At 46.7% G+C, this 27465-nt stretch overlaps 1 protein-coding gene across 9 annotated transcripts in view; it reads left to right on the forward strand.

Moving 5' to 3' along the window:
• Positions 1-27465, forward strand: part of GON4L (gon-4 like) — a 73886-nt gene that overhangs the window by 27797 nt on the left and 18624 nt on the right. For 6 of the 9 annotated variants that reach the window (XM_042976296.1, XM_042976295.1, XM_042976298.1 and 3 more), the window contains exons 5-17: positions 71-145; positions 329-379; positions 3077-3127; positions 3450-3545; positions 4515-4634; positions 5207-5377; positions 8910-9102; positions 17014-17115; positions 22055-22095; positions 22607-22710; positions 25021-25219; positions 25721-25807; positions 26532-26703. In XM_042976296.1, coding sequence (XP_042832230.1) covers positions 71-145; positions 329-379; positions 3077-3127; positions 3450-3545; positions 4515-4634; positions 5207-5377; positions 8910-9102; positions 17014-17115; positions 22055-22095; positions 22607-22710; positions 25021-25219; positions 25721-25807; positions 26532-26703 — 1462 coding nt within the window. The other 3 variants (XM_042976301.1, XM_042976303.1, XM_042976302.1) reach the window with 3 other exon arrangements.

Raw genomic sequence — 27465 nt, forward strand, 5'->3', positions numbered from 1 at the left:
TTACAGAGGACTGAGCGTTGTCTAGATTACACATCTTTGTTGCATAAAGTGAAATTTCATCTTTCTCCAGGAAGTAATCACAAATGAACATGTGGTAGCTATGATGAAAGCAGCCATCAGTGAGACGGAAGATATGCCCATGTTTGTGAGTAGTTGACTGTTACCCTTTAATGTCAGGGAACTGAGCTATGTAACGGGGCTGCGCGTAGGATGTTACTTGGGACTGTGTAAATAGCTTGGTGGTTGGGGGCAGAGGGTAGCATCTCAAAACCCCAGGTACACATGATGATTTTTATTGACTGTTTTCTTCTTATTTTCCCTGCCTCAGGAGCCCAAAATGACACGCTCTAAACTGAAGGAAGTGGTGGAAAAAGGAGTGGTGGGTGTTCTGTTTTTTTTTTTTTCTTTATTTAGTTTGGTAAATAAAATCTAATTACAGGTTATTTGCAGGGGAAAAACATATAGGAAGGATTTACTATGGTCTGGGTTTACATCCTGAAATACTTGCGAAAGAGAAATAGAGACAACATGCGGAATCAATATCAAAGTTTATTCTAGTTGATGCGGAGGTCTTGCTTTTTGGAAGTGCTGGGTAGATAACCATTTAGCACGGTTGAAAGCGTGAGCAGGGTCAGTTTTCCTATTCACGTTATATGGGGCGTTATAGCATTTTTCCAAGTATGTTCCAGGGAGCACTTGCATCAGTGTCGCCTTGGCATAGGGTCCCTCAGGAGTGCTAATGAAAAATGTGTATTCCTTGGCTCGCCTCAGACCCGGAACAGGGAGCTGGATGTAGGGCCTGGGAACATGCATTATTGGAAACAGCAGCTGGCTGTTTTGCACACTGAGAGATGAGAGCCATTTGAAGACTTCTGGAGTATTCTGGTGCAGATGCTGGGACCCATTTAAATCCTACTCAACAAGTCCAGCGTGTGCTCAGCACCTGTGACAGGCGGGCGATAGTCCTGAGGCGGTCCACTTTCTCTCCAGTGTAGTAGGGCAGATTTGCCTTGAGGACTCATGATGCGTATTGGTGTTCTTGTCTTTTTTCCGGTTCTGTTCTTTGCAGCTGTATAGAAGAAATAAGTCCACGTGACCTTCCCTCTAGTAGAAGAAAACTAGGATGTCGTTTTGTAATATTCTTTTCTTGCTAAATGTCTCTCAGTTTTTTATTGGTCTTCACGTGAGAAGGCTTTGAGTACATACACTAATCTGATCCTTTTCTTCTGCATGTGCCTACTTTGTCCGTGTCCTTTTAAAAGTATGTGTGGAGTCTCCTGCTGCAGATGTTGTTTAACTAGTATGGATTAAAGTTAGGTTATCCCCTCCGTGTTTCAGGTACCGTATTTCTCTTAATGCAGCCAAGGATTGCATTGGCTTGTTTTTGACAGCCATTGTATTGTTTTGTCTCATCAGCTAACCCCAGTTGCATATAGTGAAATTTCATTTCTCCGGGAAGTAATCACACATGAGCCTGTGGTAGCTCTGATGAAAGCAGCCATCAGTGAGACGGGAGTTCTGTGAAGTCTGCCTGGCATACAAAGTATAATTGAAAGTAATTCCATATTTGATTTGGAAACAGAGATCCAAAGCAGGCTCTGGGTTGTGTTTACCAACCGTGAATAAGAATAGATAAGTTGGACAGCCCAAGATGTTAGTGTATGTGGGACAGCAAGGACTGAAGTCCAAGTTTCCTGCTTCTTAATGCTTAAATAGACGGACTCCAGGACTCCAGCACACTTCCGGATGCTGCCTCGCCCTGCCTTTTTGGATGGATTTGGCAGTAGGGAACCTGATTGGTTTAGAAACACACCCGGGAAGGAGTGTGGACCAGAATCACATCATTCCCTTTACCCTATACTGGGCCTAGTTCAACAGAGCAAGGGAAGGGGCTGGGACATGGCAGGGCTGAGGAGATGTGGAGAGGCTGAGGCTCCTTGTGGAGATAGAACCCAGTGCCTCTTGGGTTGTGCTCAATAACCCGATTTTCACTGGGTCACCTTAAATGCTCGAGAAATTATACACTCCAGGGACATTTTTTGTCAGCAGCATGTAAGAGCCTTAAAAAAATTCTTTAAAAACGTTTCACTCCAACTCTGTTATTTTAAAACATACAAGAAGTTAAAATAATTTTATAGGAAATTTAGATTCCATCTAGATTTAACTGTAAAATTTTGCCATATTTTACTTTATATCTTTATAGCTATCTCTTGTTTTTTTCCTGTACTATTTGAAAATAAGTGGAGGACAATTTGATACTTTACCCCTAAATCCTTCCAAAAGAACTGGTCATGGCTGGCTCTTGGGAGGCACATTTACATTGGATTTATGTGATTGATTAAAAAAAATACTGATGTCAAAAAGGCTACTGTCACCTTTAGTATCTTAGGTATGTGTATTATTATAGTTTACAAGTAGTTTTTTTTTAATGTTTATTTTTCAGAGAGAGAGAGAGACAGACAGACAGACAATGAGTGGGGGAGGGGCAGAGAGAAAGAGGGAGACCCAGAATCCGAAGCAGGCTCCGGGCTCTGACCTGTCAGCACAGAGCTCAGTGTGGCTTTTGAATTTGTGAACAGTGAGATCATGACCTGAGCCAAAGTCCGTCAACCTACTGAGCCACCCAGGTGCCTCACAGATAGTTTTCAGATTCATTAATCCGTGTGAACCCAAGTTGTGATATAAAGTCAGGGGTGCCTGGCTGGCTCAGCTGGAAGAGCATGTGACTCTTGATCTCAGGTTCGTGAGTTTGAGCCCCGCAGTGGGGGGTAGAGTTTATTTAAAATATATACGTAAATAAAGTAGGCAAGACAGACGCTTTTTCCCCTTACAGTTAATAAAGTCTCACTAGGGTTAAGGCAGAGATGCTAGATTGAAATAGATTCTTCTCTCCTTTTCATCTGATAAGCTCTGACAACGTTGAGAGGATACCCTTGGAGATAATTAATATTCCTTGATCCCTACACCTACATGTTAGGTACATGGATGGCTCTTTGTGATGGTGAAGAGGAGGTAAAATTGAAAAGCCGTCTATTTCAGTGAAGAGAACGTAATTATTTATATTCTTTGTTGGTAGGTAATTCCAACATGGAATATTTCACCAATTAAGAAGGCCAATGAAATTAAGGTAAACTTGGAAGAGGTAATTCTTTTTTCCAGAAAGACTTCATCAGTTTTGAAATCTAAGTACTTCCTTTCTATTTAATTTTTGGGGGATCTGTCTTCTTGTTTTAATTCGATCTTTGTTTTTTTTCCTTTCCATTCCTCTTAGGTTTGACTCTCACGCTAGGAATCTCTTTACCCGCTGCCTGTTGTTACTTGCTATAGCTGCTCATTGTGCTGTTAGGATTTATTTCTTTCCTGCTCTGCTTTCTTCCTCTTATTTTCCAAACACGTATGATTTGTGTTTCCTGTAACTTCATTTCTTTCTATAATTTGTGCTAACGCAGCCCCCTCAGTTTGTGGATATTCACCTCGAAGAGGATGACTCCTCAGATGAGGAGTACCAGCCAGATGAAGAAGAGGAGGACGAGACGGCTGAAGAGGTCAGTGGCTCCCCCCGTGAGTGTTAGCTGCTAATGGAGAAGAAACGAGACCCAGTAAGGCCTCCTTAGTGTTGTCGCCTGTTCTGTAGAGAGGAACGAGGCACGTTTCTTTTTTCTGGTCATTTCTTTGCATAAATCCAAGACTGCGAGGCATTTTCTCTTCTTCCTACTACTCCCTTAATGTTTTCGTGTCTTATGAAATAGAACACACATCTAACGTATAGAACTGTGCACAGAAAAAAAATTTTTTTTTTAAATTCTTTTTTAACATTTATTTATTTTTGAGACAGAGAGCGACAGAGCATGAACGGGGGAGGGTCAGAGAGGGAGACACAGAATCTGAAACAGGCTCCCTGGGGCTCTGAGCTGTCAGCACAGAGCCTGACGCGGGGCTCGAACTCACGGACCGCGAGATCATGACCTGAGCCGAAGTCAGACGCTCAACCAACTGAGCCACCCAGGCGCCCCCAGAATAAAAATTTTTAAATACAGCTTAAATAATTATAAAGCCAGTCCTCACGAGAGTTCTCCAGAGTCCTTAAATGCAGCCCCACCAGCGTACCCGTGTCCTCTTTCTCTGTGGTTCTGTTGCCTAAGTGGGCAGCGCTGTGCGTGCTGCTTCTAAACTTACATGTACTCCCCCATGTCTGGCTTTTTTGTTTTTTTGTTTTTTTGTTTCATCGCTGACCCTTTGTGATTCTTCTATACGGTTGCTTACAGCCACAGTTTGTTCGTTCTCATTGCTGTGTAATATTGTTTCTTAGTGCATTCTTTGACTTGTTTGTAAAAGGATTTTAAGCCAATGTCTTGTAATTTTAATGAGAAGACCAATCTGATTAGCTTCCGAATATTAAACTTCTAAGGTTTATTTTCTCTTACTTTAAATTGATTCATTTTCTTGAGATACTTCAGACTCGGTGGAATGACATAGGGGCAGAAATGGGAACACGAACTGGGTTTGTCTTGTAGAGTTTATTGGAAAGTGATGTTGAAAGCACCGCTTCATCCCCACGTGGGGCAAAGAAATCCAGATTGAGGCAGGCTTCCGAGGTGACTGAAACGGACGAGGAGGGTGGCGTATTATCGGAGGTGAGTTGGCACCGATCACAAGAGACGAGGACGGGACTGCGCCGCAGGCTGGCTGTCCGTGGGATGCTGAGCCGTCCCCCTTGAGCACACGCCACTCAGTCCCGCTGATTGTGCTGTTGCCTGTGCCTCGTCAGAACTTTTCAGATTTCAGAGTCCTTTATTTAAGTCAGCCAGCAGTTGAGAGGAAAACTGGAGCTCAGTGTTGGGGGTGGGGGGTGCTTTCCTGAGTCCTCCGAGCAGCCAGATATGGGTGACTAGCGGTTTCTTTTCTCCTAGCTTTGTCTTTTTTCTAATGTTGTCCTAAAGCCATTTTTGTTAGATTTTCCACTTTTGATCTCCTAGGCAGCATCCTGTTGGCTTCATTGGAAATAGGATGGAACCTAATTAGATTAATATATTTGACAGTGTATCTGTTTTTATGTAGCTCTGTCTACATGGCAAAGGAAAGATCACTGACATATGAAAGATGTGCCCGTCTCTGCCCACCTCTTTTGTTTCTTTTCTCTCCTTCCCTCTCTTTCTCTTCTCCTCCCTCCCTTTCACTTTTTAACATCGTTGCCTCTTTCATTCAGGCTGAGAAAGTCCCCACACCTGCCGTTAGGCACATCAGCGCTGAGGTCGTGCCCATGGGGCCCCCACCTCCCCCAAAGCCCAAGCAGAGCAGGGACAGCACTTTCATGGAGAAGCTGCACGCGGTAGATGAGGAGCTGGCCTCCAGTCCTGTGTGCATGGACTCTTTCCAGGTGAGCAGTGGAGGTCTGTCACTGGTGACGTCGGACGGGGTCACATAGCTGTTGCTCGGGTTGGGAAGGGAGAAGGGAAGTTGTGAAATTGCAGGCCTTTGATCCTCTGGTTCAGGCCGCTTTACTGGGAGAATTGTAGCCCCTGGGGAAGGAGTGGGTACGTGATGCAGAGCATTTCAAACTGTGGAACACAGGACGCCTCCCCTTCAGCCGGCCCCCGGGTCCTGACCTTTACCGTGGCTGTGCTGTCACTCCTGCCGCTTTCTCTCTGTCTGCATACTTGCTTTCCTGAGTCACTTCATGTTGCAGTCACAATGCTCTTTTTCTCCTAAACACTTGCATGTGTATTCTCTAAAATAGGACATTCTGTTATGAAAAGAAGTAATATTATCTAATCTAGTCAAGTCCTCTTTTAGATTTTTACCAGTTGTCCCAGTAATGTCCTTTCTAGCAAAAGAAGCAAGTTCCCACGATGCGGGACCCAGTCCAGGATTACACATACAGCGTCTTACCTCATACGCTGTTATTGCATTGTGTTGCATTGTATTACATTTTATCTTATTTTATTTTTGTTGTATTCTATTTTATTTTTATTCTATTCTATTTTATTTTATAGTAGTCTCTGTGCTTAGTGTGGAGCTCGAACTCATGACCTGAGGTCAAGAGTCACTTGCTCCCTTGACTGACTCAGCCAGGGTGCCCCTTGTAGTCTTCTTTAGTCTAGAACAGTTTCTCAGCATTTCTTTGTCTTTCATAACCTTGACATTTTGAACTGTGTGGACTGTAATTTTACAGAATATTTCTCAATTTAGATTTTTCTGATATTTCGTCATCATTGCATTCAGGTTACACACTTTTGGCACAAGCAGCACAGAAGGGATTATGTCCTTTCTAGTGCATCGTATCCGGAGGGACGTGACACCTGCTGTGTGAGGTGTGATCACATGGTCATGGTGATGTCTGCTTGATTTCTTCATGATAATGTTCCTATTTTCCATTGTTAAATTCATATGTATCTTATGGGATATACTTTGAAGCCAAACATCTTTTTGCCAGTAAGCATCCGTTGCTGCTTCTTGCTGGAAACAGTCATTGCTGTGGTTGGTGTCAATTGAGGACTTTCTGAATTCCACCGGTTAGCCAGTTCTTTCTAAGGCTCTAGGTTTTCTCCGCCAGTCTTGTAGGTTAATGAAAAATATGTCTGTTCTAAAATTTAAAAACAGAATATTGAATGGAACACCCCCGCAAGGGTCATTTAATTTAATGACACTGCTTTGGGGGTGAGTGCATAGTGTTTAGAGGGCAGTAGTGTTTTATGTAACCGTTTATTCGTATACTTGCTGAACGATGGAAGTTGGGGAATAGCAGTATAAGACAGAAAAGGTCTTTCTTTCCTCTTCTAGGTTATAGTTTATTGGAGAGAGAGAGAGACACCATAAACAAATCATTTCAAGTAAGAACTAAGTAAAAGCAAAGAAATACGGTAATGCCTATCAGAGTACTTCACATAACATGATCAGAAAAGGCCTCCCTGGGTGCCTGGCTGGCTCAGTCGGTGGAGCATGTGATTCTTGATCTTGGGATTGTTGACTTTGAGCCCAGATCTGAATTAGAAGGAGCTGTGCATCCGGGTGTCTGCTGGGTGGCTGTCAGTTGAGCGTCCGACTCCTGATTTTGACTCAGCTCATGGTTTATGAGATCGAGCCCCTCGTCAGGCTCTGCACCGACAGTGCGTAGCCTGCTTGGGATTCTCTCTCTTTCTGTCTCTACCTCTCCCCCGCTCAGCATGCCCATGCGCACCTGCACTCTCTCAAAATAAATAAACATTAAAAAGAATTAAAAACTCTCCTTTGGTTAAGGTGGGAGAGCAAGGGAGGAGACAGAAGAGTTACTAGACGGCTGCAGTCATCCAGTGAGAACTTCCTGACTTAACCTACAGCTTCAGTATCCTCGCTATCCACATCCCAGCTGCTTTTTCCTTTTTGGGCAGACATTGATAAGCTTATCCTGAAATTCACATGGAAATGCGAGGGACCCAGAATAGCCAAAAATGAGCAAAGGAGAAGAATAGATAGTTCTCCAGAGAAGACCTACAGATGGCCAGTCAACATGTGAAAAGGTGCTCAGCATCACTAGTCATTAGGGAAATGCGAATGAAAAGGATGAGACAGCACTTCACAGCCACCAGGACGGCTAGGGTGAACGCATGGACAGGAGCAAGTGTTGGCAAGGATGTGGAGAGGTGGAGAACCCGCACACGTTGCTGGTGGGAATGTGAAATGGTGCGGCCGCTTTGGGGAATGGTTTGGTGGTTCCTCGGAACATTAAACATAGTGACTGTGTGGCCCAGAGAGTCCACTCCAGGAGAATTGAAAACGTTACATCCAAGTAAAAAGCGAGTACACAAACGTTCATTGTGGCGTTACTCATAATAAACTTTCCCAAAGTGGAAACAGCAGATTTTCATTCCCTGCAGTGTGGATACACCAAAGTGTAAATGGGACACTATCGTGCAATGAAAAGGAATGCTGTCCTGACTTACACTACAAAACAGGTGAACTTTGAAAATATTATGCTAAGTCAAAGAAGCCAGAGACAAAAGGCCACATAGTGTATGATTCCATTTATTTGATGTGTCCCGCATGAGCCAATGTAGAGACACAAAATAGATCATGGGTGTCAGGGACCAGGAGCGGGGGAGAGGGGAGAGTGACTGCTAATCAGATTGGGGTTTCCGTTAGGGGCGAAGAAAGTATTCCGGAATTAGATACCGGTGATGGTCCCACAGCTCTATGAATGCAGTGAAATCCACTCAGTTACACATTTCAGAAGGATGAATTTTATGGTATGGAAATTATATCTTAGTAAAGCTGTTACAGATGTTCCTAAAATGTTGATTTTATCTTATTGTATTATATTTATTTATTTTGGGAGAGAGTGTGCGTGGGGGAGGGGCAGAGAGAGAGGGAGACAGAATCCCAGGTAGGCTCCACAGTCAGCACAGAGCCCGATGCCGGGCTCAAACTCAGGAACTGTGGGATCACGACCTGAGCCGACGTCAGCAGTCAGACGGACGCTCAACCGACTGAGCCACCACTAAAATGTTGGTTTTAGGGATGCCTGGGTGGCTCAGTCGGTTGAGCGTCCGACTTCGGCTCAGGTCACGATCTCACCGTTCGTGGGTTCGAGCCCCGTGTCGGGCTCTGTGCTGACAGCTTGGAGCCTGGAGCCTGCTTCAGATTCTGTATCTTCCTCTCTCTCTGCCCCTCCCCTGCTCATGCTCAGTCTCTCTCTCTCTCAAAAATAAATAAACGTTAAAAAAAAATTTTTTTTTAATGTTTGTTTTAAAGCTGATGTCATTGTCCTTAACGTTTTTCAAAGAATAAGAAACCCAACCTGTTTAGAGAGGAGACCTTGTGATTGAAGCCAAGAAGAACATTGCAGGGGTATGAGGTGTAGGTGTGAGGAGGTGTGGAGAATTGGGAAGCACTAGGCATTGAGTGACCCGTGTCATCCCTTCTTTGTTGACAAGCCCATGGATGATAGCCTCATTGCATTCCGAACCCGCTCTAAGATGCCTCTAAAAGACGTTCCCCTGGGGCAGCTGGAGGCAGAACTCCGGGCTCCAGACATCACGCCAGACATGTATGACCCCAATACAGCAGACGACGAGGACTGGAAAGTGTGGCTGGGCGGGCTCATGAACGACGACGTGGGGAATGAGGGTAAGTGGTCATGTTTGTGTGCACTCTCCCCTCTGTGGTCGAATTGTCATTAGTCCGAAGCTTAACCGAACTCAATTTTTTATTGAACTCACAATTTTAAATCAGTACTTAAGTCCCCTCCTTTTTGTAGGTTAAGAATCTTTTCTTTTGTGAGGCGCCTGGGTGGCTCAGTCGGTTAAGCGTCCGACCTCGGCGCAGGTCATGATCTCACAGTTTGTGAGTTTGAGCCCCACATCGGGCTCTGTGCTGACAGCTTAGAGCCTGGAGCCTGCTTCGGATTCTGTGTCTCCCTCTCTCTCTGCTCCTCCCCTGCTCATGCTCTCTCTCTCCTTCAAAAATAAATAAAAACATTAAAAAAAAATTAAAAAAAAAAAAAAAAGAATCTTTTGAGTATAGTTGACGCACTGGTTGCATTCGTTCCAGGTTGTACAAGATGGCGATTCGACATGTTTGTATGTTGTGCTGTGCTTGGCACGTGTATGGTGTCGTCTGTCAGCCTGTGGCGCTATGACAGCTCCGTGGATGGTACTCTGCATGGTGTGCTGGTTCAGAGTCCTTTTCAGGATCTTTGGAATGCTAAGAATCGTCCCCTGAAACCTAAATGCAGAAATAATTTGATATATGACTGCCCGAGGGTGCGCTGACCCCCTGGAGGACTGCTGTGCCAGCCGGGGACCTGTGTGATGCACGTGACAGCGCTAGCTGCCGCTGTGCCAAGTGCACGTCGGATGGAACTGAACTTGGGGAGATCAAGGGAACCGGCAGTGGCTTTGAGGCCCCATTGTGGCTCCTTGCATCTCTGGAGCCAGCGTCTTGACTCCTTTTCATGGGTCAGTCCCGTGCCCAGCCCTGTTTATGTGTAAGGCTGGCACGGTGGTCATCAGCTCACTGTTCACTTCTTGCTTTGCATCCACACCAGAGGGACCCTTGCCTGCAGGCTTCAGTCTGAAAAATGCACAGGCACAACCCAGACTGGCCTTGTTTGGTCACGGGCCCGCTCTCTTGGTGGTGATGGAAGCCCGTGTGAGCCTGGGTCCTGGGGTTGGCAGTGCCTAGCAGTGGTGAGCGTGGGCTAGGCAGTTAACCCGGATGTAATAGTATGGCCAGAAGTGGGCACAGAGCAGTGCCCAGACAGAAACATTGTTGACTACATACAGTCGTGCTATGAGAATCCCTACTGCAACCCTTACTCTAGAACAGTACTAAAATTTAGTGCTTTAATTTAGTGAAATCAACATTACAGAAGTTGTCTCTGGTGATTTTCTTTGTGTACTACAGTGGAAATCGGGCATCATTCCTGATTCTGTGCAATAAGCTTCTGTAGATTTAGATGTAAGAGGTTGTCTTAGTCTATAGTGATTGCAGATGATGTTACATTCTTTTGATGGAATCTGGCAGATTTTTTTAAAATTTTATTTTTTGAATTTACATCCAAATTAGTTAGCATGTAGTGCAACGATGATTTCAGGAGTAGATTCCTTAGTGCCCCTTACCCATTTAGCCCATCCCCCCTCCCAGTAACCCTCTGTTCTCCATATTTATGAGTCTCTTCTGTTTTGTCCCCCTCCCTGTTTTTATATTCTTTTTGCTTCCCTTCCCTTATGTTCATCTGTTTTGTCTCTTAAAGTCCTTGTATGAGGAAAGTCATATAATTTTTGTCTTTCTCTGACTAATTCCACTTAGCATAATACCCTCCAGTTCCATCCACGTAGCTGCAAATGGCAAGATTTCATTCTTTTTGATTGCCGAGTAATACTCCATTGTGTATATAGACCACATCTTCTTTATCCATTCATCCATCGATGGACATTTGGGCTCTTTCCATCCTTTGGCTGTTGTCGACAGTGCTGCTGTAAACATGGGGGTGCACGTGTCCCTTCGAAACAGCACACCTGTATCCCTTGGATAAATACCTGGTAGTGCAATTGCTGGGTCGTGGGGTAGTTCTAGTTTTAGTTTTTTGAGGAACCTCCATGCTGTTTTCCAGAGTGGCTGCACCAGTTTGCATTCCCACCAGCAGTCCGCATCCTCACCAACATCTGTTGTTGCCTGAGTTGTTAATGTGAGCCATTCTGACAGGTGTAAGGTGGTATCTCATTGTGGTTTTGATTTGTGTTTCCCTGATGACGAGTGATGTTGAGCATTTTTTCATGTGTCAGTTGGCCGTCTGGATGTCTTCTTTGGAGAAGTGTCCATTCATGTCTTTTGCCCATTTCTTCACTGGATTATTTATTTTTTTGGGTGTTGAGTTTGATAAGTTCTTTATAGATTTTGGATACTAACCCTTTATCTGCTGTGTTGTTTACAAATGTCTTCTCCCATTCTGTCGGTTGCCTTTTAGTTTTGCTGATTGTTTCCTTCGCTGTGCAGAAGCTTTTTGATGAGGTCCCAGTAGTTCATTTTTGCTTTTGTTTCCCTTGCCTCCGGAGACGTGTTGACTAAGAAGTTGCTGCGGCTGAGGTCAAATAGGTTTTTGCCTGCTTTTTCCTCCTGTCTTAACATTGAGGGCTTTCATCCATTTTGAGTTTATTTTTGTGTCTGGTGTTAAGGAAGTGGTCCAGGTTCATTCTTCTGCATGACGCTGTCCAGTTTTCCCAGCACCACTTGCTGAAGAGACTGTCTTTATTCCATTGGATATTCTTTCCTGCTTTTTCAAAGATTAGTTGGCCATACGTTTCTGGGTTCTCTCTTCTGTTCCATTGATCTGAGTGTCTGTTTTTGTGCCGGTACCATACTGTCTTGATGATGACAGCTTTGTAGTACAGTTTGAAGTCTGGGGTTGTGACGCCTCCTGCTTTGGTTTTCTTTTTCAAGATTGCTTTGGCTATTCGGGGTCTTTTCTGGTTGGAATCAGGCAGATTTTGTTCTTGTTGTTTCTTTTTGACTTTTTAGTGGAGAGTGACCCGAATATTCATATTGGTTGTGTTGTGGAAGACTCACACTTTAAAAAAAAAAAACCTAATTACAGACAACCTGCAGAGCACATCTTTCATTCTTTCCCTGTCTTCTGAGAACAACTACCATAAGATTTATGTGTTGAGGAGTAATGCTTTAAGATAAATAATGTGTAGCTTTAACGGAAATAGACCGAATAAATATTTGTGTAGATAAGGCTAGGAATAAGTCAGGATAAACGAATGAAAGAGAATAAGTCTTTGAATATACCTTATTTTTTTGAGAGAGAGAGAGAGAGAGCGCGCGCACACGCATGGTTGCTTGAGAGCTGGGGAGAGGGGCAGAGGGAGACGGGGAGAGAGAATCCCAGGCAGGTCCCATGCCCAGTCTGGAGCCTGATGCGGGGCTCCGCCTCTCAATCCTGAGATCATGACCTGAGCCGAAACCAAGAGTCGGGCGCTTAACCAACTAAGCTACCCATTCGCCCCTCAATGAATATACCTTATGAAGCTGTTAAAATTATATTATACGTTACTTGGCAAATTTTATTGAGTACTTTCCTTCTAGGACGCATTGTACTAGGATCCTGAAAGGGAAAGGAGCATGACCGTTTTGCCAGATTGAGATACCGCTGAATGGTGCCTGGTCCATAGATGCGCAGGGCACCCCAGGTGAACGAAGTTGGATGAACTCAGATGCGCCATCAAAGTGGCATGAATACTGGCTTTAGAAGAGGGACAGAGAATTCCCGTTTAGGACGATCAGAGGCAGCTCTGTGAAGGAGGTGGTAATTGAGATGGACCTTTGAAGGATGTTTGCCAGTCGTGCCAGTTAGGGTGAGGAAGGGGCGAGCGAGGGGATAGGTAACGTTATGGGTTAGGGGTCTTGTAGGACACGTCCTCCTGGGAGTCTTCTGCTCTCTGCTTGTGATAATACACGCCTGGTGGACAGAAATCAAACATTGTATAAAGAAAACTTTGAGGGGCGCCTGGGTGGCTCAGTCGGTTAAGCGTCCGACTTCGGCTCAGGTCACGATCTCGCGGTCTGTGAGTTCGAGCCCCACTTCGGGCTCTGTGCTGACTGCTCAGAGCCTGGAGCCTGTTTCAGATTCTGTATCTCCCTCTCTCTCTGGCCCTCCCCCGTTCATGCTCGGTCTCTCTCTGTCTCAAAAATAAATAAACATTAAAAAAAAAAAATTAAAAAAAAAAAAAAAAACTGAGGGATGCCTGGGTGGCTCAGTCTGTCAGTGCAGAGCCTGCTTGGAAATCTCTCTCTCTCCCCCTCTCTCTTTCTCTCTGCCCTTCCCCTCCTCAAAATAAATAAATAAACTTCAAAAAAAAAAGAAAACTATGAAAGCCCCTCTCCATGATGACGGTTCATGATTCATAGGGATCATGGACTTTTTTCATTGAATATTATTTCGGGATTTATAAATCTCTTGGTGTTCATTTATTGATACAACCTTTTCCTACCAACCTATCCCAAGGTCCGTGATACCGAGGCTCAGAATCTCTGCAGAAAGCCATGACCAGGGACAAATACAGTCCTTTCCATTTCACAGAAATCTCAAAATTTCATTGCATTGCCCAGTTTTAGTCCTTCTAGGGCTCGGGCCCAGCTCAGTGTTCTAGGAACGTGTCCCACTGAAGGAGGTGTCAAGGACAGAAGGTGTTAGGTGGGTAGGACTCTTCCCTAACAAGCCCTGCTGCCCGTTCCCTAGGCCAGAGTTAAGGCCGAATGCTGACCATAGCAGGACCTCGTGGCTTTCTCTGTGCTGGCAGCTTTGGTGCCCTGATTTTCCCTGGTTTCCATCGTCGTGGCTATAAGAGCCGAGCTGGTGGCTGTTGTGGAGGAAAGGCCGGAATCTCAGGTGTCAGGAGTTTGGGGTCCAAGGTCGTGCTGCTCATGGCATCATCTCTAGAACTGGAGTCAGAGTCAAGGAATGGAAGGGTGTGCGTGCTGGGTTGTGTTAAAGATACAGATTCCGGGGCCTCCCCTCTTACTGACTGAGTCAGAATCTCCAATGGGTGTGGTCTAGGGATCTAATTCTCACGCACCCTAAAGATTGGAGACTGCTGATCTGGGAGAAGTAAGCGTCTATGGTAAGGGTGGATTGAGAAAATGGAATAATGGGTTAGTGGGGAGGGTGGAGAGCCTCTTTCTTTAAATCTCAGTATTTTTTGTCATTGTTTATGTATTAGGACGGATTAAAAAAGAGAACACAAAGCCAGTGAGTAGGGAAGGTGTGGACCCCCCTGTCCACCAGCTGAATTACTGAGTGCTGACGAATAGGAAATGATGCTACATACAGACCCCAGTCCCTAACTTTAGCCAGATGCTGGTCTGTTTTTGTAGCATGACGTGGCTATTTTTACATGCTCCTTGTGCCATCTGATCTGCGTAGTAGTAAAACTGAGAGTCTCATTTGCCAAAAAACAATTAAGAGGCAGCACTGGAGGTGAACAACAGACTGAGATCAGCTGGGTGGATGCCGGGGTTGATCAGCCAGAAGAGTAAGCGGACAGAGGCCACAGCCGGGGAACTAAAAGCTGAGAACTCAGAAGAAACCTTCGTGCATGACTTCTCAACGTGTTTGCCAAATGGGTGCTCGGAGAGTATTGGCTGGCCCATCGGTGTGGTGTGTCTGGTGCGGCTCTCCCATCCCATGAGGGGGCTCGAACCTGCCCGCGCTGCCTGCCCGTCGTAGCCCTTCCCACAGGACTTCCCCCCCCTCGGCGTGTTTGTCGGGAGATGTACTCGGAGAGTCCCGGAAAGTTTGGGAAGACAGGATTCCCTGTGTGAGGATTTGAAGAATTTTTTACTGGGGACGTAAATGCACACATCGATGAAGAGACTTGACGTTTAAATAGTTACGTCGTGGACGATGGAAATTAATATAACCTGACTGTAAATGTGGAGTAAAAAATACCAGCTTAGATTATGGTTGATCAGAATAGATTTTCCCATGAGAAGGAATCAAAAACGTGTATATTTTTTTGTTTTTAATGGAAGGCACTCATTTTTTACAAAAAGTGACTATTATGGAGGGATGGAGGGGGACAAAGTGGAAAAGAAGAGTTCTGTTCTTCACTCGTGTTCTGTGTGTGAGGACTGGCATGCCCTCCCCTTGACTGCTTCCTGGTGGAAGGAGTCCGAGTTCTGCATCTGAAACTTGCTTCCTTCACGGAGGCCTTCAGTTCAGACGTTTCCCACTGCACACGCGCACTTGGCTCTGCCTGCGTGGGGGGGGTGGGGGGGCGGCGGCAGGGATTCAGTTATTCCCCTTTGGCAGACTTTGTTTGTTTTCCGTCTTCTTAATTCAGTTCCTTGGTGGCACCAGCCACGTTTCAAGTTCTCGGGTGCCGCCTGTTGCCGGGAGCTGCCGTTACCGCGCTGTGCGCACTAGGACGTTTCCTCTGTCGCCGAATGTTCTGCCAGACGGCACTTGTCTAACGTCCTGGAAAAAATACCACCTTCGTGTGACGATTCTGTAATCCAGTGACTCTTCACAGGTTTTATTTAGCGATCGTGGCATCAGCATCGGAGAAAGTTATGTTGGAGAGAAACACCAGGATTCCTCCTATGCCCTCACATCACAAAATGTGTACTATTTTTGTATATTTTTAGTTCTTTTTCTTCAATGTTTAGTTATTTTTGAGAGAGAGACAGAGCTCGAGAGGGAGAGGGGCAGAGAGACAGGGAAAGACAGAATTGGAAGCAGGCTTCAGGCTCCGAGCTGCCAGCACAGAGCCCGACGTGGGGCTCGAACTCATAAACCGCGAGATCATGACCTGAGCCGAAGTCGGACACTTAACTGGCCCCCCGGGTGCCCCCCAAATTTTTTTTTTAATTTTTACTGTTTATTTTATTTTTTGCGAGAGAGACAGGGTGCAAGTGGGGGAGGAGCAGAGAGAGAGGGAGACACATAGAATTTGAAGCAGGCTCCAGGCTCCGAGCTGTCAGTGCAGAGCCCGACGCGAGGCTCAAACTCACGAACTGTGAGATCATGACCTGAGCCAAAGTCGGATGCTCAACCAACTGAGCCACCCAGGTGCCCCTATTTTTAGTTATTTTGAGTCTTATTGTAGGGGCATACTTTTTCATACTAAGGATTATTACATGTGTGTTATATTTTGTCATATGTGAACATTTATGAGGCGGTTACATGTTTACATTTTGTACATGTACACTATTTTATGCTAAGGCATCATAACTGTAGTCACTCCTTAATCACTGGGCATCAAAGTCATGTTTTTATCACTCTCTGTGCTTTTTTGTTTTTGGAGAGAGAGAGCATGATCAGGGGAGGGGCAGAGAGAGAGGGAGACACAGAATCTGAAGCAGGCTCTAGGCTCCCAGCTGTCAGCACAAAGCCCGACACAGGGTTCAAACCCACGAACTTTGAGACCATGACCTGAGCCAAAGTCAGATGCTTAACTGACTGAGCCACCCAGGCACCCCTGTTATGATGTTTTTAAAGTTTATTTATTTATTTTTGAGAGAGAGTGCAAGTGAGGGAGGGGGGGAGAGAGAGAGAATCCTAAGCAGGCTCCATACTGTCAGCATGGAGCCCGACACGGGGCTCGAACTCTCGAACCGTGAGATTATGACCTGAGCCGAAGTCAGACGCTTAATGGACTGAGCCCCACAGGTGCCCCATCCATGGTTTTGTGTAAGTAGTTTTACAAAAGTGTTATTTTGAGTTGCACTACTCAAAGTATGGTTGCTGAGATAAATTACATGTTTAGTTTTCTGGCTTTTGCTACAGTTTTGGCAGATTGAAGTCTTTTTCAAAGGAAGGAAAGAACTTGGCTTTTTGGAGAGAGTAGGTGAGATGTGTCAGCTGTGGGAAATGAGCTATGCAATTCATTGGGGGAGAAAAAGAAGTTATTTAAAAACTTAAGAATAAGTGTGCTTTATTGGAATAGATTCTGGCAATGCTGAAAATCTTAAATTTTCACTAGAGATGGGAGTTCAGAGTGGAAACTAAGTGTTTGCGATAATTTTTTTTCCTAGATGAGGCCGATGATGATGACGATCCAGAATATAACTTCTTGGAAGATCTTGATGAACCAGACACAGAGGATTTCCGCACTGACCGGGCAGTGAGAATCACCAGTGAGTCTGCGTTTACTATGAACCGGCTTTGGACTGCTCCGCATCTACTTTTGTTTCCTTTGTAGATTTTTGAGGGTGATGTTTGCAGCCCATCTGAGTTAAGACGTTTAAGCTTACTCTTCCCATTTATTTCTGTAACTCTTTAAATTTACATATATGTATTTGGAAATCTATGAGTCATTCGTTTATACATCTCATAGTCGCGCACTGCGGCCAACATCTGGCAGAGAGCGTTCCTAGGATGCCACAGTGAATAAGGAATGGCCTCTGCCCTGTAAGACATCAGCTCAGTAGTGGATGCAAACAGAAAAAGTTACAATACAAAATGACAAGTGCTGTAATAGGTTGTATATAAGGTTACTAGTGGCCTAGAGAGGGTGTAATCTCCTAGTGGACGGTGTGCAGTAGGGTGGGTGGGCTGGGGAAGAACCCACATGATGAGAAGTTTCATCTCAGTTTTGAAGGAAGAGTAAGAAGTTTTGGGTGAGAGGTGCCTAGCATGTGACTCTTGATCTTAGGGTTGTAAGTTCAAGCCCCGCATGGGGTGTAGAGATTGCTTAAAAATAAAATCTTATAAAAAAGATTTGGGGTGAATGGGGACCGATGGATGTTGCAAATAGGCAGAAGAGTGTTCACAAACCACAGGATTGTGAAGCAACAGAACTGCATTTGGAAACTAGTAAGGAGTTTGGTGTGGAAGGTGAGCAGTGTTCAGATCCTGGAGAACCTTGAATTTGCGTTTTAATCTGTTCAAAAGGAGAGCTCAGAGTTTTAGACAAGAAACTAATAGGAACTGATTGGGATTTTAGAAATACTACTTTGGGAGCGCCTGGGTGGTTCAGTGAGTATCTGACTCTTGATTTCAGGTCAGGTCATAATGTCAGTGTTGTGAGATCAAGCCCCCCATCGGGCTCTGCACTGAGTGTGGAGCCTGCTTAAGATGCTCTCCGCCCCTCTCCCCTGCTCGCTCACTCTCTGTCCTTTAAAAACAAAAAAAGAGGGGCACCTGGGTGGCTCAGTCAGTTGGACGTCTGACTTCGGCTCAGGTCATGATCTCACAGTTTGTGGGTTCGCGCTCCGCGTCAGGCTCTGTGCTGACAGCTCAGAGCCTGGAGCCTGTTTCAGATTTTGTGTCTCCCTCTCTCTCTACCCCTCCCCTGTTCATGCTCTGTCTCTGTCTCAAAAATAAACGTTGAAAAAAAAAATTAAAAAAAAACCAACCAAAAATAAAAACAAAAAAAGAAAAATACTTTTTTTTTTTAAACGTTTATTTATTATTGAAAGACAGAGAGAGTTAGAGCGTGAGCAGGGGAGGGGCAGAGGGAGAGGCAGACACGGAATCCAAAGCAGGCTCCAGGCTCCGAGCTGTCAGCACAGAGCCCGACGCAGGGCTCGAACTCACAAACTGCAAGATTATGACCTGAGCTGAAGTTGGATGCTTAACTGACTGAGCCACCCAGGCGCTCTGAAAAATACTACTTCGATTTAACACCAATTTAATGTATTAATTTGGTGGGTAAAGAGAGAAAGATTAGAGGCACGAAGAACAGTTAAATGACTTGGCTGGAGACGTTTGTTTAAAAATTATTTCGTTGGAAAAAAAAAACAAACAAACAAACAAAAAAAAATAAATAAAAATTATTTCGTTGGCTATGTTAGCGATGATAGAAAACATATATTTCAGGAAGTATTGACTTTTATTTACTTATTTACTTAGAGAAAGAGAGATAGAGCACGAGTGGGGGAGAGGCAGAGAGAGAGAGAGAGAGAGAGAGAGAGAGGGAGGGAGGGAGGGAGGGAGGGAGGGAGGGGATCCCAAGCAGGCCCCTTGCTCAGCGAGGAACCTGATGCAGGGCTCAATCCCATGACCCTGGGATTATGACCTGAGCCAAAATGGAGAGTCAGGTGCTCCCCCAACTGAGCCACTCAGGGCCCCCAAGCTTTCTATTCTTGATCTCAGCTCAGGTCTTGATCTCAGGTTTGTGAGTTCAAGTCCTACGTTGGGCTCTGTGCTGGGCGTGAAGCCTGCTTAAAACATAAAAAAATTTTTAAAATGTGGAATGCCGTTTCTTTTAGGAAGATCTTCCCTTATTTGGTATGTTAGGACAAGGTTAGAGGAAGAATTGAAAGGATTCAAAGTGTAGACTGAAAAGGCTTGAGGACTTAGGCTTTGAGAAAGCTGGAGGGGAGTCGAGGAAACTATGAGAAAAACCAAGAATGTCTAGTGTCAGAAACCAAGGGATGAGTTGTTCCAGGAACCACTGGCCCACGTATCTGGTGAGGAGACATCTCTGCCGGGTGCTGGGCAGATCTCCTTCCAGCGTGGCTCCCGGCCTGGCGCATGCTTGTCTTCCCTTTTCATCTGTCACTTTCTTCCGTTTCCAGACCATTTCTCAGGAAGACCTTCCCAGTTAGGACTGTTCTTGCTTTGCGATTCCCCCGACTTTATGTGTCCTTAGTGACCACCTCATGGTTGCCCAGGTCCTAACCATCTTACCCCAGGCCTGTAGCTTCTTTGGGAGTGTCTCCTGTTTGCAGTCATGGGTTTTGCCAGCCAAGTAGTGAACATCTCTGGGATGCCTAGATGAAGGGCCGTCCTCTCTTGTTGTAGGGTTGTGACCATAAGTAAAAACTGAGGTAGAATTCCGGTTTTATTCCTACCCTGTATCCTCTTATGTATGATCCGTATAAGAGGACGTGTCCTTACACGGATGACAAACATTTAAAAACTAAGTGTAGAATCACAGAGTTTGGAAAGCTTCACGTGGTCATGTATTTTCCTCCCACTTGAGGGTGTGTTTGTAGCTCCTGTGATGTGGCCTTTTCATCTGTGGGTGACCCAGTGCCAGGGAGCTTCTCAGTGGTGAGGGTGGCGCGTCCCAGTGCTGAGCGCCTCCTAACATTTTCCTTCCGGAACCTGGGTGTGCCCTTGTACTTCTGTTTGCCCCAAGTCTGCATAGTAAGAGTTGTTCCTTTCCCTCCGTTTTTTCTTTGCTGTGTCAAACGTACTGTTTCTTCAGTTCTCCAAACGTAGTTGCCCTAGTCAGCTTCCTCTGCGTTCTGGCCTTTATTTCTTTAAAAAAAATTTTTTTTAATGTTTATTTATTTTTGAGAGAGAGAGAGAGACAGAGCGAGACATTTCAGCATGCGTATCATTAATTAGAGTTCAGTATTTATCTACAGTTTTTTTTAAGTTTATTTATTTTGAGAGAGCGAGAGAGAGAGAATCCCAAATAGGCTGTGCACTGTCAGCACAGAGCCTGACCGCGGTTCTTGATCTCACGACTGTGGGATCATGACCTGAGCCGAAATCAAGAGTTGGACGCTTAACCAACTGAACCACCCAGGCGCCCCTCCACAATTTCTCTTTTTAGGTAAATTTATACACAATGTATTACACAAAATTTTCGTGTAGCGTTCAGTGAGTCTTGACATGCTTCCACGTGTGTAATAATCCCCTGTGGGAATATGGAACTGTCACCCCAGGGGGCTCCCTCATGCCCCTTCCAACCCAGCCTCCCCGAAGCACTTGCTGTTCTGATTTTTTTCAGTAACAGGTTAGATTTGCCTGTTTCAGAAGTTCATGAATATGTGCTGTTGTGTAGAGCTTCTTTCTTTCACTCAGCATACGGTTTTTGAGATTCATCTGTTTGCAAGTATCACTGCTTTTTTCCTTCCGTCGCTGTGCAGGATTCTGTTGTATAAATACACCTCTTTGGTCATCTGTTTTTTTATCTGTTCCCAGATGTTAATGGACACTTGGGTTTTTCTGAGTTTTTGCTTTGTTGAATGAAGTGCTCTGAACTTTCTTGTTTCAAGACAGATGATTCCTTTGTCTTGGGTCAGCTGTCCAGGAGATGAATCCCTGGTCATAGGGTAGATGTGTGCTTAGTTCTAGCACACCTAGAACTAGATTATCAGACCTTTTGTCAAAGTGGATTTCATTGTCCTTCTCATGGATTTGCATGGCTCTTTCTGCCATCTCCGAGGGGCTCTTACAGAGATGGTCACAGACCTGCCTCAGTCCCCTGGACCCGGCCTGTGACTCTGCACTCATTCAGTGACAGGCTTGCCTTCTTGGATAGTCGCATGGTTTTGGAGTGGCTGTGTCATATTAAACTTGAGGTCAACCAAAATATTCACATCTTTTTCAGATTGTTTTGAGCCATTTCACCTTTTCATCCATTTAAGAAACTGATTTTTGGGGTGCCTAGGTGGCTCAGTCGGTTAAGCGTCCAACTTTGGCTCGGGTCATGATCTTGCGGTCGGTGAGTTTGAGGCCCGCGTCTGGCTCTGTGCTGTCAGCACAGGGTCTGGAGCCTGCTTTGGGTTCTGTGTCTCCCTCTCTCTCTGCCCTTCCCCTGCTTGCGCTCTGTCTCTGTCTCTTAAAAATAAGTAAACATTTAAAAAAAATTAAAAAACACCCTGATTTCGAAGAATCCTAAATGTAAGACTTTAAAGTTGTTAAGTTTCACCCGATTAATTTGACAACACATGGGGTTTTAAGTCTGTCATCAGTTGGTCTAGCAGTCCCTTCCAGCTTTATATGATTTACAGATGTGATAAGTGTGTTTTTTGGGTCTTCTGGGTCATTGATGCAGTTGCTTGATGGTTTAGGTTCTGTCTTGACTGCACTCAGTAGGCCAGGACAGGACTGGATTTATGTTACGGGAAGGTCATCTAGCTTATGTTCCTGTATGTCTTCCCAGCAGAACTTTCCGAAGGGTCCGTTCGTTCTGTCATGTGTCCCCAAGCATCTGGAACAGGGACTGAGCATAGCTGGTATTCAGGACACGTTTTTGAATGAATGAATGAATGATAGCCATGACGATTTTATCAAATGTCTTGCTGAAAACAAGACACACTGTCTTCTTGGAATTCCCTCTAATTGGAAAACAAAACTAACTTGAGCCAACAACTCTGTGTGGCTTTTTTCCAGAGAAGGAAGTGAATGAACTCATGGAAGAGCTGTTTGAAACTGTGAGTACATGGTCCTTGAGTGGGGACTCGGGGTGGTGGATGTGGACTCACCAGCGAGCTCTGTCCTCTGGTCCCGGGGCTCTCCGTCCAGGAGGGTGGTTTGACCAAGCCGGTGCAGGGCCCTCGGGAGAGAGTATGGTGGGAGGAGAGTTTCGCTAACTAATAAACTTTGAGTACCCGTATATGGGTTCTTCCTAGTAAGATCCCCCCTGCAAACTTTGGGTGGCCTCCCCAACTGTCATTCATCATCCTTAAAGATTGCAGATTAGTTTTGGGATATTCTGGGCACAGATAGTTAGCCTTTCTCATAAACCCGTCTCTTAAAAGATACTGCTGTGTCTTCACCACTGCAAGTGGTCGATTGAGACACTTTGTTCCTGACCTAACGGTCAGCCGTGTGCACGATCGTGGGCGCTCTGAAGTGAGGACGTGTGAGGAAGCTCCTGCCTGCAGTCCTCCCTCCCCTCCCGCCGCTGGGTGACACGCACACGCCCATCCCCTCTGCCCGCAGTTCCAGGACGAGATGGGACTGTCCAACGTGGAGGATGACGGCCCAGAGGAGGAGGAGCGCGTGGCCGAGCCCCGGCCTAGCTTCAACACCCCTCAAGCCCTGCGGTAGGCTAGCCAGAGACGTGGAGGCGCAGAGGGGAGAAAAGCGTGTTTTCAGACGCTCGGGTTCCCGGTTTCCCGTTGCTAACTCCCCGCTGTCACTGATGGAAGGAGGGTCTCCCGTGAATCAGTCTCCTTGCTATGGGGCAGCACAGCCACAGACCAGGCTGCGTCTGTTTGGGAAGGGAGAGAAAACAGTAGCTGGCGTCCGTAGCAGCCTCTCCAGGTGAGTGGTGCTGGAGCGGTGCGAGGACTCGGCGGCCAGCCACAGAAACCACCCCCGGCCATACTAGCCTTGTGTCCCTTTTGTTCTCCTCATTGGCCGTTGACGTTGTGTCAGCGTTAGTGACGGTCTGTGGCTGCGGCGGTAGGCGAGCAGCCCGCGAACCAGCTGCAGTCACGCCCGGGGCTTGGAGTCGCACTGCCCCTCCACCCCCACGTGTGACGGGTCTGCACGGTCCATCTGGGCCGTAGTGTGTTGTCCGTTCTTTCCGCGTAGCAGCACGCGTGGTCAGGCGACTGGCCGGCGGTCAGGGTGTGCTCTGTGCGTGGGTGGTGCCGTGTGTGAGCTTAGCAGCGTGACCTGATCGGAGAGCTTGGGAGCCATCGGAAAGCTAGGCCTTCAGGGAACGGGCAATTTAGCACAGGAAACAAGGTCTGCTGACCGTTCCATAAAAGCCCGAAATACACGCCATTTTAATAAATACCATAATATAATTACAACACAGTCTCGGGATAGCCTCCCCCTCCCTTTTTTGTTTTTAACCTTTATTGAGGTATAATTTTCTTTACTGTTTCTTTTTGAGAGAGTGTGAGTGGGGGATGGACAGAGAGAGGGGAGACAGAGAGTCGGGAAGTGGGCTCCATGCTGTCATCAGAGAGCCCGATGTGGGGCTCGAACTCATGAACCATGAGATCACGGCCTGAGCCAAAGTTGGACGCTCAACCCTCTGATGAGCCACCCGGGCGCCCTCTTATTCAGCTATAATTGACAAAATTGTAAGATACTGAAAGTGTGCGACGTGGTGATATGATAAAAGTTTACATTGTTAAAGATCCTCCCCCCCCCCCCCCCCAATCGAGTTAGGGAACGCTGTATCATCTCACCTGTTTACTTTTTGGGGGGGAAACATTTTCGAGATTTCTAAGAGTTTTTCTTTGACCCACTTACTGAGTTCATAATGCAGTTGATTTGTGAACATGCTTTGGTCGCAGGGAAAGTGAGCCGTCGGTGTCCCCCTTGTCAGCCACCTGAGCAATACTTTGTAAAACCAGCTGCGGGCTGTTTGTGCTTCATCCACATTTCTCGTGCTTCTGCTCCTCCGTTGTTCTGCCAGGAGCACAGACAATGGAGTTTTCAGATCTCAGGAAACATTGTACCCAGGGCTGTGCCATGACTTTAGGTTTTTAGCCTGTGCCTGCTAAAAACTGTGAAAGGAAACATAGTGTTTATCTCCAGAGGCTACAGAAAAGTTATCATATAGCTGTTGTTACTCTTGTTGCCACGTAGAGATTTCATACTTGCTGGAGCTGGTTGTGTCCTGACTGCACAGAACCCTGGTCCTGCCTTAATCCTGGAGTGTGGGGGCTCTGCCTCAGAACCAGCCTGGGAGCTAGGCATGTGGGTGCTTCAGCCCTGGATGGCCGCTCTCAGGAGGCGGGGGCCGGTCCCGCAGCCGAGAGGAGGGATTTGGGCTAGAAGGGGAGGTGCTCACGGGCAGGCAGGGCGATACTTGAACCAGCTTCTCACTGTGTTTCCCAGCTGTCCTGTGGTTTAGTGGATCCCTTCACACTAGGTCTTGGTCAGAAAGGAAGGCAGGGCAGCCTAGATGGATGGGAGCGGCAGGAGGGCGGAAGCCGGACCTGGGGTGTGGTCATGGGTGAGTGAGGGAACAGATGCTGGGTTTGGAGAAGATTCCGTGTCACCGTTAGGGACACGTCCCAGGTTAATTGTGGATGTCAGGAGGCCCCAAGGATGAGGGGCTCCTCCCGCTGGCTCCCGGACTCCTTTGTTATCCAGACATTTCTCTGTTCCTTGATTTTTGTCTAACTTCTCCTTCATTTGTGTATTATGTAGAGGACTAATCGTGGAAGGACGAGGGGGCAGTGCAGTTCGGGACCATCTTATTTGAATTTTTGCTAACAGCTTATGCTAACAGACTTGGATAGACTGGGAGTTTGTTGGCTGATGTGGGATGTGGGAGTCGGCAGAAGGTGGAAGTTACGCAGACTCTTAGCCCGCCGTCGTCGGGGGGACTTGGACGTGCTGGGGACCTAGGGAATGTTCACGTGCGGTCACCTCCCTGTCGGGGATAGGTTTGAGGAACCACTGGCCAACTTGCTAAATGAGCAGCACCGCACAGTGAAGGAGCAGCTTGAACAGCTGAAGGTGAAGAAGTCTTCGGGCAGACAGCAGCAGGAGGTCGAGAGGGCGAAGCCCCAGAACGAGAAGGTCCACCAGACGCTGACTCTAGACCCGGCGCAGAGGCGGCGGCTTCAGCAGCAGATGCAGCAGGTAAGACCCCTCGGCGAGGCCGGCGCCGGGTCGTCCGCGGCCCGCCACCGAAGCGGTGGTCTGAATCTCCGGAGCCGGTGGCTCGATGTGCCTTGGAATCAGAGGGCCGCGGCCTTCTCATCGCTTGGGCCCTCGGAAGGCACCGTGTTTGTGCCCGTGGGGCTCAGGCAAGAGCACTCGTGCATGTGGCCACCCTTGACATTAGGATCACAGGTTTCTGTCTCTCCTAATCCGTTCTGAACTGAACAGCCTCACTTGCCGGGAGGAGTTCTTTCTTCTTTCTAACTTCAGTCCCTCTGGTTTGAGGCTGAGATTCCTCCGGCTCTGTCCTTTTGCTGGAGGAACATCTCTGAGAGACTCACGCCACGAGAAGGTGCCATTCTCCTCGTCTCCGGAAAGCAGAGCATGTGGTCAAGTGGCAGACATCTTGGGAAAGCCTTCCGGGTCCCTGAAGTGACAACCTCGTAACGTGTTGCTGTGTTGTTTTCTTTCCCTCCTCAGCACGTGCAGCTCTTGACGCAGATTCACCTTCTCGCCTCCTCCAACCCCAACCTCACTTCGGAGGCCAGCACCACCAGGATATTTCTCGTAAGGCTCCACGTGTCCTTCCCTCTACAGACTTGGGGGTCGGTTAGCCTGGGAGGTCGCTTCGCAGAGACGCTCACCCGCCACCGTCTGTGTTTATTCTTGTCTCCTGCACACGTTGGCAGCTACTCCTGTGGCTTCCTGCGTTTGCCAAGAGAGCATGAGGCTCTGACCCCCAGAAAGACCGGAGAGCCATCCAGTTTTCTTAGGATTGTTCTGTGACTTTTTTGTTGGGCTTTCTTCCTCATCTTTAGACTTACCATCACTTCTTAGGTTTTCCATACTTCTGTTCTTTTTACTGAATTCATTGTCAGTTCATCTGGCTCAATAGCTACGTGTATAGGATTAATTTCGGTTCTGACATTTTTAAGCATTTTGGAGGAAAGGGTTTTAATTTTGATTGTCTAGGTGTTATTCAGAGAAACCAAAAGAAAAAGGTTTAAAAAGTAATTGTTCTCACTCTTGAGAACCTTAGTTCTAGCCGGGGAGCCAGACCGAGCATCCTGCAGGCTGAGCGGTGGAACGAGTGTCGGCGCCCCCCCCCCCCCCCCCCCGGATATCCGAGGGCTCAGCCACAGAGTGCTCTGGGTGGAGTAATTATAGTGATTGATTTTTTACCTGTGTTTACCCTCTAGCTGGAGGGCAGGTCTCCCCTCAGAGGCTGACAGGGGCTCCACTAGTGTTAGTCGTCTGGGACTGAGGTCTCCTTTGTGCCCTGTCTTCCCAGAAAGAGCTGGGAACCTTTGCTCAGAGCTCCGTCGCTCTCCGCCATCAGTTCAACCCGAGGTTTCAGACCTTGTTCCAGCCCTGTAACCTGCCGGGGGCAGTGCAGCTCGTGGAAGCCTTCAGCACACATGTCAGCGTCGACTGGAGTCCTCGGAAAACCGTCAAGAAGACTGGTACGGGACAGATCTGTTCACTTCTGCCTTTACTTGCCTTGACAAGTGGGAGTCTCATCCCATACCTGGCGTCCTAGCAGACGGGACGTTTATACCCACTGCCTAAGTTCTGGAAGGACGTGACAGTGCTTGGGCTTCCGTGAGGGCCGGGGCGGTGGGCAGGACGGTGCAGGGGGCAGAGATGGGCGTTCCGTGCTGAGAAGTGTCCCAGATAGATGTGAGGGTGGGAAGTACCACGCGCGAGGTCGGGACAGCCTGGGGTCTGGCAAAGATGAAAGTCAAGTGCTTAAGTTGGTTTGTGGTTAGGGTTTTACTCTCTTTTTCATTAGGAAACTTTTTTTCTTTCATGGTTGCAGTGGTGTCTCCATTTTGAATGAAATGTTGATTTGGGGATTAGGCACAAATCAGACGTGTTGAACATTTGCCTCGTTCGATATTCTGAAGATGGTGCTGGTTGCTTTCTACCTTGCATTGCTCAGTAGTTTGTGAGAAAATGCGTGCTGTTCCCTTGAGTGAAATGATTGCTTCTGATTTGTTTCCTGGTCTAGAAGATTAGTTGTGGTTTGCTCCGGGTGTGTTGGTCTTCGGATTTTCTTTTTAAATCCCTGACTTTTGCAGTGAAGTTGAATATAATTGAGTTTAAGTACACTGTGTCACACACAGGGATCTCAAACTAGTTTCTTAGCCCTGTGTTGGTAATGAAAACTTGCACACCGTGGTGATAAATGCCGCCTGTGGGGTCCCGTGGTTTCTTCCGGGGAG

Source organism: Panthera tigris, chromosome F3 (assembly GCF_018350195.1).
Source record: "Panthera tigris isolate Pti1 chromosome F3, P.tigris_Pti1_mat1.1, whole genome shotgun sequence".
NCBI classification, from domain to species: Eukaryota; Metazoa; Chordata; class Mammalia; order Carnivora; family Felidae; genus Panthera; species Panthera tigris.